At 41.9% G+C, this 15,678-nt stretch overlaps 1 protein-coding gene across 2 annotated transcripts in view; it reads left to right on the top strand.

The window, feature by feature from the left end:
• The window catches only part of GRK3 (G protein-coupled receptor kinase 3), a 76,284-nt gene that overhangs the window by 28,586 nt on the left and 32,020 nt on the right, over positions 1-15,678 (top strand). For both annotated transcript variants that reach the window (XM_055711995.1, XM_055711990.1), the window contains exons 3-5: positions 8,440-8,513; positions 13,418-13,519; positions 14,579-14,653. In XM_055711995.1, coding sequence (XP_055567970.1) covers positions 8,440-8,513; positions 13,418-13,519; positions 14,579-14,653 — 251 coding nt within the window. The remainder of the gene's footprint in view (positions 1-8,439; positions 8,514-13,417; positions 13,520-14,578; positions 14,654-15,678) is intronic.

Below are 15,678 nucleotides of genomic sequence, written 5' to 3'. Positions count from 1 at the left end.
TAAAACATGATATGGCATGTTGGGAAGAACTGGTAGTTTTCCAGCTCTGAAGTCAAGAGCGTGATCCTGTTTATGGTCCTGGCTCGCTGTTGTACAGATGCTACAGACCGTGCTGGAGAAGAGCTCAAGGGTGTTGTACTGTTTTATTGAGGGCAACAAAGCCTTGCCTCCAGGTGAGACCCATTTCAGGTGGTTCAGATTAAGGACCCTTCCAACCCAAACCATTCTAGGATTCTATAAGACCGTCTAGTGCAACCTCCCTCCATGGGCAGGGCCACCTTCCACTAGACCAGGTTGCTCAGAGCCCCGTCCAGCCTGGCTTTCTACCCTTCCAGGCATGGGGCACCCACAGCTGCTCTGGGCACCATGGTGTGTTAGCTGAGTTTTGCTATCGCTGCATGCTGTCCTGCCGTTTCCTTGGCAGTTCTGCACAAGAGGCTTTTCTGGAGACAAGCCATCTGTGATAACACCACATGCAGGTGTCCCTCTGGTTACGCTTCTCTGACATCTTTATGCTGCTGTCTGAGTTCGGTCAACTAAGAAAGATCAGGAGAGATCTTGGAGGGACTGAGGACAGTGCCATACGTAAGGAAAAGTCTGCTGAGCATGAGCATGCATTCCCAGGCAGTCTGGTTCGGGGAAGCTTGTGCTGAAGCTTTTTCTGCCTGGGAGTCGGAGCTGTTAGCTGCAGCCGGCAGGAAACGAACCTGAACTGATTTTGGTGCAGATGTCACTACTTATTTGTTTGTCATTATTCTGTATTTATACACAGCACGTTTAGTTAGGGTTTGGAAACGGCTTCATATTTTTGTTTTCTAATTTGCTGTTTTGCGCACTAGGAAGAGTCTACATCAGCATTTTGGAGCAAATTCAGGTCTGCTGTAAATAGATGCAGCTTCCTTTCAATCAGTGACATTATGAATACTTATGTCAGTGCTAAACACGTCTATTTTTAGCTCTGCTGTCTCACCTAGTCACTTCTGTTTGTTTTAATAAGATTTTTATTTACTCCTGTTAAAAGGGTGTTTGAATCAGATACTAATAAAATTCCAGTTAGAATTAGATAAGTAGTTTTCTGCAAGGTTTGTTTTATTATGGATTTCCTCATTATTACTTTTTTTTTAATATATTTACTATTCCATGCTCTCAGTTAATTGACATTCTCGTGAAGACCAAGATACGGCATTATGAGTGCAGAAGTGACCTTTAGACTGCAGGAGGAGGCAGAAGGCCAGCACTGGCCCCTCTGGTGCTGCCGTGCTGCTGGTGGCTCAGCACCTGCCCAGCCCGCCGATGGGGCAAGGCATCCTGCTTTAATAGCACTAGTAGCAGGGCAGGAAAATTACAAGTAGCTGTAAATCAGGCAGCTTTAATCCCTACAAGTGGAAAGGGCAACATATCTTTATTAAAACTGTAAGAGGAGGGTTCTACGTTGCAGATTTTATTTCTTTTTTTTTTTAAAAAAGGGCTCTGCTAACAAAAGATGATTTTTAAATATGCTGTGTCGTGGCAAAGCAGTGCCTGGTTCTATTGGTCTCGGCACAGTGCAGTCGCGTGCTGGGAGGCTGTTTTTGGCTGGGGGGGGCTCCAGGTGGAGCATTGCTTGTGCAAGGGTGGATGCAGCCCACGGGCATTGGTCTCGCTGTGGAGCCGAGGGTGGCTGCTAAGAAGCACTGGGCTGGCATCAAAGCGAGGCAACTGTGGAGGTGTGAACTGAAAGTTTCATTGATGGAGTGTGTTAAATGGATGAATTTGTCGGCTGGGATAGCCTGGGAGGAGCTGGAGGCTCGTGGGGGACAGGCAGCTTGGCATGGGTACCCGCCGGCCCCTCGGTGGGAGAAAGGTGGCGTGGGCAGTGTAGAAACCTCGCGTGGGACGAGGATCAGTGTGGAAGGCTTGCTTTGGAGTAATGAAACAGTATAACCCAAAATCAGCTCGGAACATGGTGTCAGTGGCCAGGCCAGGTTTGGCAGAAGTGTGTAGGCTGGTCACCAGCTGCATTTCTGCTCTCTGCCCAGGCCTGACTGTAAGAAGTGCTGAATTCCGGAAATAAAAAGCAGGGCTTATGAATTCAGGGGTGGGGTGGGGGTTGCCCTTGACTTAAGAGTCAGGATTTCATGTAAAGTTTCTGAAATCATGTTAGAAAAACATAATTATGTGGTATAAGTATTGAAGTAAAAATTATGGTCTATTAAAAAAGAGATAGACTAACTTAATTTCCCTCCTTTACCCCCCCAGACTTGTGAAATGGACTGTGTCCAGTTGGGATGAGCTGTGGGAATGGCCTGATTACTCGAGCAGGCACAGGCTTTCTCGCCTGAGTCCACTGGTGCTCGGCTGCTCACCGCATCTCCCCATCCATACCCAGTCGCGAGCATCCAGTTAAGACTAAGCTGCAAAACTCAAGGGTCTTCCTTATCCCTCCTTGAAAGACATTTTATCTTGGTAATCAGAGTTAGTGCAATTAATGGCATTTGACAAGCTTAGATGTGCAGGGTTGTCCAGAAAAGATAATGGGGAAAAATTTGTTGTCCGGAGACAGGGAAGGAAGAGGCTTGGAGCTAGGTGCTGTCTCACAGTCGCATGTAGGTATTATTGATATCATCCATCACTTTGGTGTTACCAGAAAAAGCTTTTAAAAAATATTTTTCTTTTCCTTTAACAACTAGTGATCTGGTTGTTGCAGAAATTACATAGCATAGAAGAAGAAATCTTTAACGCAAAAGCTGTCAGCATCTTTATTTCATAAATAATTGCTGGTTCCTTTTATCTGTTACTTAATGCTATCATTTTTTTAATTCCTGCTTTCTGTTCTTGGTCTTATTTTTCCGTGTAGCTAACTGTGCTTATTGTACTTTTTGTCAGTTCTCCTTGAACTTCTTGAAACTACTGTCACTTATTCAATGGTGCATCTGTCAATTAGTTTTCCTATTATCTGAGAGCTACAGTTTCTGGCTAATAATTTTTCACTCAATCTAAGAACATCAGTAAAAGAAGAGATTTCCTTTATGCTGCAGTGGAAGTGCAGAATCCATTGATACAATGGGAGGTTGAAACAAATGCTTCCACGATGGAGAACATTAAGCTTTAATTTGATTTGTTTGAATTCAGGACAGTGGGAAGATTTCCAGTGTGCTGATACCTGGGGATGTGGATTGTGTGGTCAGACAAGCTGCAAGCACAGAACAGAGAAGGAGGAGGAGTATGTTTGCATTTGCATTTGTGCTGTAGAAAAGCTGATGGTTTTAAGGCCAATCATTCAAAAAAAAAAAAGACTGGGGAATAGTAGGACTTGTTAAATGAAGAATTTACCCGTGAAATGTTCTGAATTTTTCTTAATACTTGGGATGTTTAGATCCTTTGGAGCAGTACTCTTGACTGGGTAGTGGAGATTCTGATTCTGATTTCCTCTGTTGTAAATCTTCAGTGAAGCAATTACGAGTCACTAAAACCCGCTCTCATCGCTTGGCAATCTGTTTTTGTTTGTCGGCTTCACCAAAGATTTTTCCTTAACGCACCTCTCCTCCAGGCTCTGCAAGAGTATCTTACAGTCCCCAGATCCTTCTTCATTTATTGTCCCTAGCCGTCAGCCTCTGATCAATCATCCCTGGAAATAAAGTTTTCCATCAGACCTCCCGTCTTCCTGGCACCGTGGCAGCGATTTGCCTCCTCCAGCTGCTTCCCGGCGCAGCCATGGGATCCAGCTGCTCCAGGCAGCCAGCAGCCAGCCTGCGCAGAAGAGCAGCCCTCTGTCCAGGCAGGGCAAGGAGGGATGCGTTTTGCTGCCTGCATTTTGCTGTCTGATGTGACTGTCATTTTGACACAGGAAATATCTGACCTGACACCCTTTTGCCCTGTTTTCATGAGACAAGTGGAAAAAAATAATCTCATTAACTGTGAGATTATCAATTAATTAAAAAGAACACCGTCACTTGGTTTATCCTTCTCTAGATACAGGCTGCTGAAGAAAAAGGTGATGCTGGACACCTACAATTTTTTCCCCGATGTCTGTGTTGCTAATTTTAAGAGGAGCACTCACGGTTGCCTAGTGCTAGCCAAGCATTAGGACATACTTAAAAACCTCAAAAGAATCTGATTCTTGTCAATCACATGTAAAATGTCGTAGTGGGGAGGAAGTTCATTTCCCCAGCGAGGGGAGAGGGCTGCTGCAGCACCTGGATCCCTTCGCCGGAGGCGGCTGGCACAGCTCCCGTGCGGGACGAGCAATTGCTTTGTTCAATGCCGCCTCAGCAGCAGTAATGAATTCCGCAGCTGGCTATCTACTTTCAGTTCTAGAGTGTTTTTCCAGTGCTAAAGCCACCAGATGGTATTTCGGTGACCGGTGCAGGCACCATCACATAGTTGTTAGAAACGTATTCCTGAAAGTAATCAAAATATGTGGGTTCCAGTTGTAAGGTATGGGTCTGTACTGACACTGACATAGAAAACTTGTAGATGAAATAACCTGGTGCTTATTTGCAGAGCAGTGTCTAGCTTTCAAAACTGTTGCTTGGAAAGCTTATGGTTCATATTACTTCTTATTTGTTCATTAGAGCATATCTTTTAAAAAATAATGCTAGAAACCTTTCTGTCAAGGGGAGTTGGTCCATGTGAAATTCAGGTTTTTTGACTGTACAAGCTGCCTGTGTGTATACAGTATATCTTAATATAGGTACGTAAATGCTTCCAGTCCATAGGTTCTTCAAAGGAAACTTGAAATAGCTACTTTTATGTCAACGTAATTGGTATCAAACAACATTTCTTGCAAGGAATCTTTTTTTTTTTCCCCCTGAAAAGACAGTGGTGCATAGTTGAGGAAAGCTGATGCTTTAATTTATTTGTTAAACACTCCTCAAGTGCTTGAATAATATTCATCTTGGATACTACTGACCTTTTAAAGTGTGGGTTGGTGTATTTATTTTTTTTTTACCACTCACCACCCCACCCCCCACCCCCCGAAACTTGTAAAAATTACAATAAAAAAAAGGTCTTCACTGTTTTTCTGGCTGTGAGAGAATTTCCCTGTGACCTCCTGCTGTAGCAAATGTGGCTGAGCCAAGGACAGGGAGGGGGCTCAGCCCCGTGCATGGTGCCCACCCGCGGGGGCCGAGGGGCTGCCCCCGCTCCCTCCGTCCGCTCCCCACTACCCTGCTGCCCCTCGGGGTGCTGCCAGGCTGGAGGAACCACTGTCTGGCGTTCCCTGCAAGCCTGTTTTAGATATGGTTTTAATAATTGTTTTAAGATTAAGAAGGGTTGATTTGTTAGATATCAGGAAGAATTCTTCCCCATGAGGGCGGCGAGGCGCTGGGACAGGCTGCCCAGGGCAGCTGTGGGTGCCCCATCCCTGGCTGGGCTCAAGGCCAGGCTGGACGGGGCTGGGAGCAGCCTGGGCTGGGGGGGGTGTCCCTGCCCGGGGCAGGGGGTGGGACTGGGTGGTCTTTAGGGTCCTTTCCAACCCAAACCATTCTGTGATTCTGGAATATCTTGGGTGTGCTGCTAGTGAATAATTACAACATTTGTAACTTCAAGGAATAGAGATGTTTCATGCTATAATTTATTTTACTGCAGAGTTTTTAATTTAAAAAAAAAAAAATTATCATACGCTTTAAAATGCTGCTGTAGTAATTCTGCTCATCTTCGCTGGAACCTGACTGACAGCATTTTCTCAGTATTTATTCATATGGCTGTAACATTATGACTATATTAATAACTTATAAAAGTTTCTAACTTCTTGTTTTGAATGTCTCTAGGTTTTTTTGCATAGCAATACAGTTTAAAAAAGATTTGGTGAGCAGCAGGCTGTAAAACCCAGGCAGCATAAGCCTGCTGTTGTTGCTTGTTCTCTGGTCTTGTGAACCTTTTCTTTCTCTGCAATAATTAAATTAAAAAGTTTGGAAGACATTAAACAGGGCTAAAATGTCTGGCATGGCATTGTTGAAAAATTGTGTTGGTATATTTTCACACTCCTCCCACAATTGTCTTTGTGGGTTATTTTGTTTTTGGGTTTTTTTGTTTGTGGGTTTTTTTGGTAAACAGCCAGTAGCTGGGACCACGCCAGGGCTTTTTCTTTCACTGCATTCATTGCTGTTTGTGCCACTCTTTGGTCTCTTAATTACACGACTGTAATCTTCTTTGGTTTATTGTCCAAATAAAAGTTTGGCCAATTCAGCATTATTTTGCTTGGTGCTACTGCTGTTTCAATCATGTGTAAAATAATGAATTAGGTTCAGTTCTGTAAGTGGCAGGTTTTGTTCTCAAAACCGGGTTCGTGCCACGGTTACTGCTCTGGCAGGGGAGTGCACAGGGAGGGGTGCTCTCCCCATTTGTCTCTAGCAATGAGTGATTTTGGGTGGTTTTGCCTGGGTTTTGGCAGCCATGGGGACGGTTTGTGACTTGCTTGGGGTGCCTGCCTGGGGGGAGCCCTTGTGGCCCTGCTGTGACGGCTGACTTGGTTTGGTGGCTGGCTGGGAGCTCCAGCCACCATGTGAGGCACGGGCATCACCGGGTCTGCTCTGGTGTGTTGCTCCTGTCTCCTCTGCAGTAAGGGAAGGCAACTTATTAAGAACATTTCCAGTAAAAAGGGAACTAAGACCAGCCCTTTAAAAAGAAAGAAAGAAAAAAAAAAGGAGAGAGAAAAAAAAAAAAGCACTCTAATTGCAAATTGCTTTTAAGGAACAGAAAATTTGGTGTTGGGTGGTTTGCTTTCAAAAAAGCACATTTGTTTATAAAATATTTCAAGAATGATTCTTTTTGTTGAAAATCATTAGAAAGTTTGGAGAATCTCATAAGAGAATCTCTTAATAAGATTTCTGTCCTTTTTTAGAGAACAAAACCCAGATATCAAAATATCCTCATCAACTAAATGAGTCAAGCGAAGTATAGGAGTTATCTGATCATAATGCCTTTTCTGGTGTTCTGGTTCTGGGTTCTGACAACATAAATCCAGGGGACCCCAGGAAAGCAAGCTCTTCTAATAGGAAATTTAACTTGGGATCCAGATCGAGCTAAAGGGGCTACCGGGAAGAAATGTTTTCATTATAAAGTAAAGCTTCTGTTTGCCTCATCAGCATTGCTTTGTCTACTGTGACTAATGGTTTTGCTTCTGAGGAGTTGGTGGGTTTTTTTCTTATTTAGGTCTTTGATAAAATTAGATGTTAAGGAGTTGAAAGGACATGATGTTCTTAACTGGCAGTTAAATGCTCTCCTGTACATACTACAATGAAATTACTATGTAGCACGTGAAGTGGGTTTTGTTTTTTTTTTAAAGATGGTATACTCTGGAAAGCGTGAGATGTTGTAGGTGGTGGCTGTATTATTTCTTGGTTGAACCTTCAGTGATGTGCTGCTTTTTTGTTGTTGTTGTTAATACAGTTTTGCTGTAACTTCAAATTACAATGACATTTTAATAAAAAAAAAAAAAGTAGGTCTTTTGTACGTATATATTTTAAGTTGAAAAGGGGCATCTTATATTTTGATGTGCTGCCCTGTTGGGAGAGGAGTTGAGCAGAAGAGAGCGGGATGGAGCAGTCCCCAGCCCGTGCCAGCCCTTGGGTTAGCTGCTCTGCCTTCTCTTGCTCGCTTTGTGATTTGAATTTACGTTTTTGTGGGCTTGCCTCCAGAAGTTGGGTGTGATTTCAGGAACTGTGCAGTCACCCTAAACAAGGAAAGGTGTTGCCTGCTGCAGTGAACTGAGAGCATGTTCAGGTACAGCTTGGAGGGGCTTGCAGATAGCTCAAAAGATTAGCCGTGACAAGAGGTCCCCACATAAGTAAAAGGGTAGCAGGTCCCAGCTCAGGCGCATGTAAAGACAGTACTTCCATGAGCTGAAGCTTGTAATGGTGCATTAAAATGCTTATAATGGAAAACACTCATCAGCAGGCTGCAGAGGTCATGCCTTAAATGACTTGCAAAGGAACTATAAAGACCCTGATGTAATTTATTGTGCTATAAAACCTATTAGAGGTGACATTACCCAGTGATTCTAAAATCAGTATGCAGGAGAGATTGCTTTTTATCAACAGAATGTAGGTGAATCTATTAAAAAAAAAAAAAAAAAACAAAAAAAACCAAACCAAACTGAGAATAGTGTCTAGATTTTACTCTCAAAAATAAAAATGTCACACAAATCTGATCCGTGAAGAGGAATGGGATATTTTGGTGCATTATGTAAACATCTCATACAATTCTCAGCAGGTAGAAATTGGAATATGCTTAATATGACTTTGGGAGGTGAGTGAGGTTTGTGATCGCTTTCTGCTCAGAGTGTTGTAGAGCCAGCTTGGTAATCAGTATTGCCAAGCCTTGTCAATTAGGAGTACTAACACCGGTATATACGATTCATGATGTTACCTGGGTGGTTTTGTATCCCTTTTTACAAGTTACTGTAATAATGATACCTATTTTTCTGAAATTCTTTGTTTTTTTACTTTTTCTTTCCAGGATTTTTGCTTTTTAAAGACTATTGCATGAACGAGATTGATGAAGCTGTCCCTCAACTGAAGTTTTATGAAGAGGTAAGCAGCCGTTGTTGGAGTTTTGGGACTGTGCAGGGCAGCGAGGCTGGGGAAGGCTGTCCCTGTAGTCCTCGGGCAGGGGATCCTGCCAGGGAAGGAGACGCACACATGTTGTTCTGAGTCATTGCAACATTGTAGTGGAATGGTTGATTCATGAGACAATATTTTATATAGTAATGATTGCGTCGCAAAGGGACAAAACTAACATTCTAAAAAACTTCCAAGATACTTTTAAAAATAGCAGTGTAACTATTTAATCAAATTGGTAATTTGGTACAGTATTCTTACAGAGTATTTTATGGGAGTAGCAAAGTGATTTTTTTGCCCTTATAAATTAGAATATTTGCAGGAAAAAATCTACTTTGCTCAACTTCTAACAGTGCTTTTATTAGCATGTACTGAAACTTTCTTTTTATTAAATATAAGCTAACAAAGCATTTTAAAAGCTACTGTTGCAGTTCTCATCCTTCAAGAGTTAAGTATGTTTAGTTTTAAGGAATAATATGTTGGAAACAAAACAATGGAAGAAAGTTACCTGAGCAACCACTTAATCAAATGTTCATTCACCACATTCACGTGTCAGAAGATGACTTGGAAAATACTGAGAGAATGATGGAAAGGGAAAGACTACTGATAGAGGTAAAAATATCTTTAGGTTTATTGATGTTTTCTATCATAAGGTACACTCTGGCTACAGTTCATTTGAAATACTCATAAAAAATGAGTTTAAATTAGGTTCATCTCAGTCTCTACTTGTTAAATATATCTGATCCCTTGAGATGGGATAAGCTTTTGATCCTGTGAAAATGATGATAAATCTTAGTTCTGCCACAAAACAGAGATGAAGTTAAAGCAAGTAACATTTGCCAGCTCTCAGTGGAATTACGACAGTGGATTCCTTCTTTCAAAAAGACCTGAAAGCAAACCCAGTGCTTTTTTATTATTACAGCTGACATGGGGCACGGAGTTGTATCTATTGCACAAAGTGGAGATATTCCTTAAAGGCAGAAAGCCTAAAATTAAAGCAGATTTATCTTATACTGTCCCAAAGAGCGAAAGCAGGCGATCAGGCATGGTTCCCTGATGCCGTTTGTTCATCCCTGGCGTGGCTGGCAGCTGGTGCTGTGGGAGTCATGGCCAGCCTCTGGCTCAGCTCCGTGTCTCATTCACCAGTGGATGCAGCATATCTGGTCCTCTGCATCCCTTGCTTTGCTCCCTGAGGGTTTCCCTGTGCTCTCTCTGCCTCAATGAGACACCCAAAATGCTGTGCTGACAGTCACAGGCACCTCTGTCTCTGCAGCATCCCCCAGACAGGGGACGGTGCTCTGTTGTCTGTAGCTGAGCGCCTGGGCTTGTAGGAGAGGAGGTGCGACTGACTGACGTTACTGCTCTTCGGATCGCGCTCTCCAGTGCTTCATGCCTTTCTCTCACATCCTTTTGCGTGTAGAAAAGACAACAGAGTACAGCTGTCCGTGGTGTTGCAGGAGGGATGGAAGGACAGCTGAGGCTGGTGCTAGCTTCTGAGATTTCTTGGGAGTCGCTGTGGCAGGGTTGCAGAAAAGCCCTGTCGAGTGCTGCAGATGGGTAAGGGGATCCAAAGAGTGAAACGAGAGGTGGCTTTAGATCGATAAGGTCAGTTGTACTCCGCTGTCACAGAATAATCGATGGAGAAACAGACATCGTGCCCCAGGCAGGCATGCATCCAGGATAAATAATTCAGAGGAGCACGGGAGGAGCGCGTCGTGCTCTTCCACAGCTCTCCATGGCTGAGAGCGCCCCGTCAGCGCTTCTGCAGGGACCGCTCAGGAAACTTGATGAGTCTAATCGCTCCATTCATTCCTTGTTATATTTGTGACACTCTAAATATAAAACTGTAGTTAATCCTATCATAGGTGCTGGTTTCAGTTAAAACATGCACACTTGCTATTAAAAGGCAGCCTGTATTGCTCAGTATTAATTAGAAATGCTGCCTGGGATAACCTTTTGTCTGGATTACGCTTAAGCTGATGATTTAAAATTTTTCTTGCTAGTAGGCTAATGGCACCAGATAGGCTAAGCTGGTTATCAGTTTGGAGATAAACCCTTTGCCATTTACGGTTCCCCCACTCAAATTAGATACTCGCTGTCAATAAAGAATCATCCTTTTCTGTCATTTCCATCTTTTTATCTGCTGAAGATATCACTGTCATAAGTAATCAAAAAGGCATGTTGTAACAGATTGTTTAGCAAGATATTTTTAGCCACCTCTTTATCTCTGAAACAATTTGGAATTGTATTTTTAGGTTATTAGCAAAGTGTAACCTAAAAAGAATTTAAATGCTTTGTCATGTACTTTTCAAAAAATCCCATTAAAGATATTTAAAGAGAAGTTCATTGTGTTTTCTTCTGTGACATACTGGATTCAGCAGCTTTTCTTTTTTATATGTATTTAATTTACTGACTGCATTTATTACATATAGAATAATTTGAGTACATTGCTACATTAAAAATCGCGTGATGTAGAAGGGCTGTGTACTCCAGGGATTTCATGTTACTGCAGCTTAAGTCACGATCAAGCGTTTAACTGGATGAGTGATTCATCCAGATAAGTTTCAAGGAAAAAAAAAAAAAAAAAACAACCAACTTCTCGGTGCTTGAAAACTAATGCATTCTGATTTTGATTTTTGAAAAGATACTTTGTCAGACACTTTTCTGGAGGTGAACTGAAGTCTGCTGTGGAAGCATTGAAATACATGGTGACAGTCTGTTATCTCTGGGTCAGGAACAATACTGTGGAAACTGCTGCTAGAAGAGACAGGTTACATTTATAAATGGTGATGCTCTTAGCTCTGCATATTGCTGTATCTTTTTTTGGCATGGTACAGTAATGTTCTATTTAATAAACATGTAAAATTAGCTTGTGAATATGTCAGGCATGTGTGTTAAATGTGATCATAGTAGAGGTGTGTCATCTGTGTGATGAGAGGCGTCAGGCAGCGAGTTGCCTGCCCAGGAATGTATCGCTGATAGGGACTTCTGTCTCCTGCTGTCCTTTCCTTCAAACATTTACAAAATGAAGGGACTTTGGTTAAAAAGCTCACTGTAAAGACCCCTCTACTTTGGGTGCGGAGTGAGGTGGTTTGAAAAACCCAAATATTGAAGGGCAGGAGGTTGTGTTCAAGTTGGACAGTGTGATGTGCATCAGGCTTTCTCCTGTACTTCCAGTTATATTGTGGCATTGCATTAATTAAAAAATATTTATTTGCAAAGATGTTTTGAATGATTTTAATTATAAATTGGTACCAAGGGGGAAGAAGTCACAGATGGTGAATCGTGGTGGAACTGGTGCCTTATCACAGTCAGCAAACAAGAGGACTACAGCTAGAATACAGAGTTTAATTACGGTGTTTCACCTTCGAAGACAGATTGAATTTGTCACCTGGAGACCTGTTCAAGAGCTGTGAAGTACAGCTCATCATGCAAAAGGAGCAGCCTCTGAATGAAGAAGAAAAAGAAGTATATTGTGAAATAGAGGCAGACCACGTTTCTTGAAAAAATCTTTACCTTTAGAAGTCCTCAGTGACGCGCTTTCTGTTAACCCCAGTGCCGCTCTTGCTATTGAAGCGTGGCTGGCAGAACAGCGGAGCCCTGCTTTGTGTCCCTGGAAGCCCAGCCAGCATGTTCTCCCTGTTTCAGAAGGAGATGCTCTGGTACATCGTTTGTGCAGGCTATATTCTGTAGGCTGAAAGTACAGACAGCTCTGACGTGGCCTGTTCCTTCTCAAACAAGCACTGAATGAAATCCAGCTGGGTCTGACTCTGCTTTGGTTTTCTTGAGTCAGTGTAGGGGTCCAGAGCATGTCTGCACACTGAGATTTATTTGGATCCTGGGACCTCACAGACTGGTGCTGGGAAGGTCTAGCATGTCAGAGCTGAGCATTCTCCCTAAAGATCTTGGACGGTTTTGCACATTCTGTCAGTTCTGGAAGAACTCTTTCCCTAAACACACTCCAAAGGACCCTTGGACTTGGTGAGGGCTTTTTCTGGAACTGGTTATCGGGTTTTGTTCTGTAAACAAACCATATGGGATTGCTGTTGCTTCACCCGGAACATGCTGACCTCCTGTATCACACCTAAAGAAATTTGATATATTTTGTGAAACTGTCTTTCTGGCCACCTTGAGGTTTCAAATTCAACATGTAGCTGAACTGCGTGAACATTTTGAAATGTGCTTTATATTTTTGCTTGGACATCTGTACTTACTGTGCTGTCGTTACCCTGGAGCAGGGTGCTTGGGCACTGTGCTGGCAGTGGAGAGCTCTCACCAGGTGATGCTTGCGCTGCCTGGATAACATTGCAACTCTTCTGCTAGCCCTGGGAGCTTGGAAAAAGGGCGCGTTTTGGTGTGCTGTGGATAGCCAGAGCATTGCATGAAATAATCTGAGAAAGGGGTCAGCACTCTTGAGTGTTAGAGGAGCAAGGTCAGTGCTCTGCATCTGTGAGCTGAGCAGAGGGGAAGAAAACCTTCAGAAAGGTTGCCGGGCACGTTTGCTCATCTCGCTTTCCTTGCACGGTCCAGTCTTCTCGTGCAGTTAACTTCTGGCTTCCCCTGCACAGGCTTGTACTCTGGCAAAAGTTAGATGGAGGAAAACATGCTGCTTTAGCTCAGTCCTTTTCAATTTTTAGAAAATAAAGCTTTGTAGCAATTTTAAGCAAATCGGTTGCCTTGCATAAAAATTCGAAGATAGAAGGGAAATCTAAGGTCCACTGTAACTGTGGTATTGCAGGTGTTTTTTCTTTAAGTGTTAATTAAGAAAATAATAAAGTAAAATAAAACTTCAGCCAAAGTCATGTTTTTACCAAACAAGTAATGCAAAATGGTTAGAAATGTCTTCATCTAATGGATTCTTCTGTCTTGTATTGCAGATAAAAGAATATGAGAAACTGGATTCTGAGGATGAGCGTCTGACCCGAAGTCGGCAGATTTATGACACGTACATAATGAAGGAGCTCCTCTCCTGTTCGCATGTGTGTATCATCCCAGTTTCACACTGCTCTTGGCCTTACTTGAGTAGCTGTCAAGCAGTGGTAATTCAATATAACTGCTATTTCATTAAGAGAACAATTAAGACTACTGATGAAGGAATTGTTGCTCACATACTTGCAGTGCCCTGGAATTCTGTTCGAAGTCTGTGGGGCTGGGTTTGGCTGAGTGCTTTCCTTCCTTGGGTTTTATTTTCAGTAACGAGGTGTAAATATTGGCGGTGTGTGCCGGTTTTTATTAAACTTGGTAATACGCAAAGGAAGTATTTGGAGATTGATCTGTTTTATATTTCTTCAAACTAAATCTCTTATTTTAAAATATGATGCAGTGAGTGCAGTTTGTGTGCATATATACTTGCACACATACACATACATTAACCAACCCCCCCCTGCCCCCCAACCCAGCAACTACCCTGCCCCCAAAAACCTCAGAGATGTGAGCTGCTGGTGCTCTGCAGGACAGTTTGGATGTTGGACTTCGGTGTCTCTGAAAGCTCAGTGTAAAGGTTGAGATTTTGTTTAAAACTGGTCGCACAAAGATAGTTGAGTTTTGGGTTTTTTTATTATTTGTTTGGTCATAAAGCAGTCTTTCATACTATACTAGGGGCAGTACGCTTCATAGCTTCGGTATGGTGAGTTAAAGGCTGCATTGTGATGGATGCACCTTTATTAAAGTCAATGAAAACAGACCTTTCCTCCAGCTGAAGTTTTGGCCCGTTGGTCTGTATTAACAGTTTCATTTGCTCTTATTTCAAAGAAGAACTTGCCGTGTGTTTTACCCTAGTGATATGGTTCTTTGGATGAAGGGTTTAAGCACTTTTTTGTTAAGCCTGCATTATTGGCTCTGTAGTGGTTAAACATCCATGTCTGCATCTGTCTTTGCATGTTTCACAGTAATATACTTAAGGGGAAGCTATATCGCATTCATTCTGAGGTACGCGTGTTTTTCCTGTGGTTAAAAGAAAACAGTACTGCACATCTTAAATGAAACTTCTTACATTTGTAACCGTTTGAAATACTTTTTTTTTTTTTTTTTCCCCAAAGCCTTTCTCAAAACAAGCTGTAGATCATGTACAAACGCATTTAGCCAAGAAACAAGTGCCAGCCAGCCTTTTTCAGGTGAGGTTAAGACAGTCTGTTCAAGTTTTCTTCATTTATTTGACAGTAAGTGACTTTGTACTCATTATTTCAGGAGACAGAATAAGTGGTACTGATACATACCCTTTGGTGTAATGGTGACACTAGAGTGTTTTTCTAAGTCAAATAAAAAATGCAAATTACTATTCTTACCTACAATATTTTTAAGCACATTTATGAAAACAAACTATACCTTGGTATATGAACAGAATAGTTTTTAGATTTATGTAATTTTAAGCCATTAAATGATTTATAGGAAATCCCTTTACATCAGGAAGATATACATCCTGTCAGGATAAACCGAACTGCATAGTGGAGAAATTGCCTTAACGTTTCAGTAATGTGAAGTCTTTTGAAAACATTTTTCCTTTTACTTTAAATTGTTGTTTATGTAGTTGTTGATGTGGAATTAAGCATGTCTGTGATCTCACATGTTTTTCTCTCTCTCCACAAGACAAAATCCAAAGTTAGCTATCCACACAGGAGTATCTGCACCATTAAAATTGTGATGCTTTCTAAAAAGTTTCTGAAATTCTGGATTGCCAAAAGAAAGTACGGGTTTAGCATATTCTCCATTTGAATATAAAAATAAATGGTATTCTGGGTCGTTTGTGAAATTATACATCATTTCTGTTGCTCTTTACTTTAGAAAATAAATGAGAAGTGGAATATTTCTTGTATTGTTACAGCTCTAATATACATAGATACAAGACAAGGAATTTAGATATATGCTAACTTTTATAGCTAGGTGCCTTAAAGCAGTGTGGTTTGGCACATAATGAACGTCATCAGTCGTGGCAGTGCTTGTGAGCTTAAATTTCTTTGATGTAAATCTTACATATTTTTATATATTGCAAAAATGTGCAGATTGCCTCTGCCTGATTTTTCTCACTGCTCAATGAACAGTTTTTAATGTTGCAATTAAGTGAACTGACAAAGTGATAGCTACATTGCTTGTGTTATATCTCACCGCTAATTGGGTTGGGATTGGAGATTGCTTGCATGCC

The sequence above is a fragment of the Falco cherrug genome, chromosome 1 (assembly GCF_023634085.1).
Source record: "Falco cherrug isolate bFalChe1 chromosome 1, bFalChe1.pri, whole genome shotgun sequence".
In the NCBI taxonomy this organism is placed as follows: domain Eukaryota; kingdom Metazoa; phylum Chordata; class Aves; order Falconiformes; family Falconidae; genus Falco; species Falco cherrug.
Note: the sequence above shows the minus strand (reverse complement) of the source record. Positions and strands in the feature narration are given on the sequence as shown.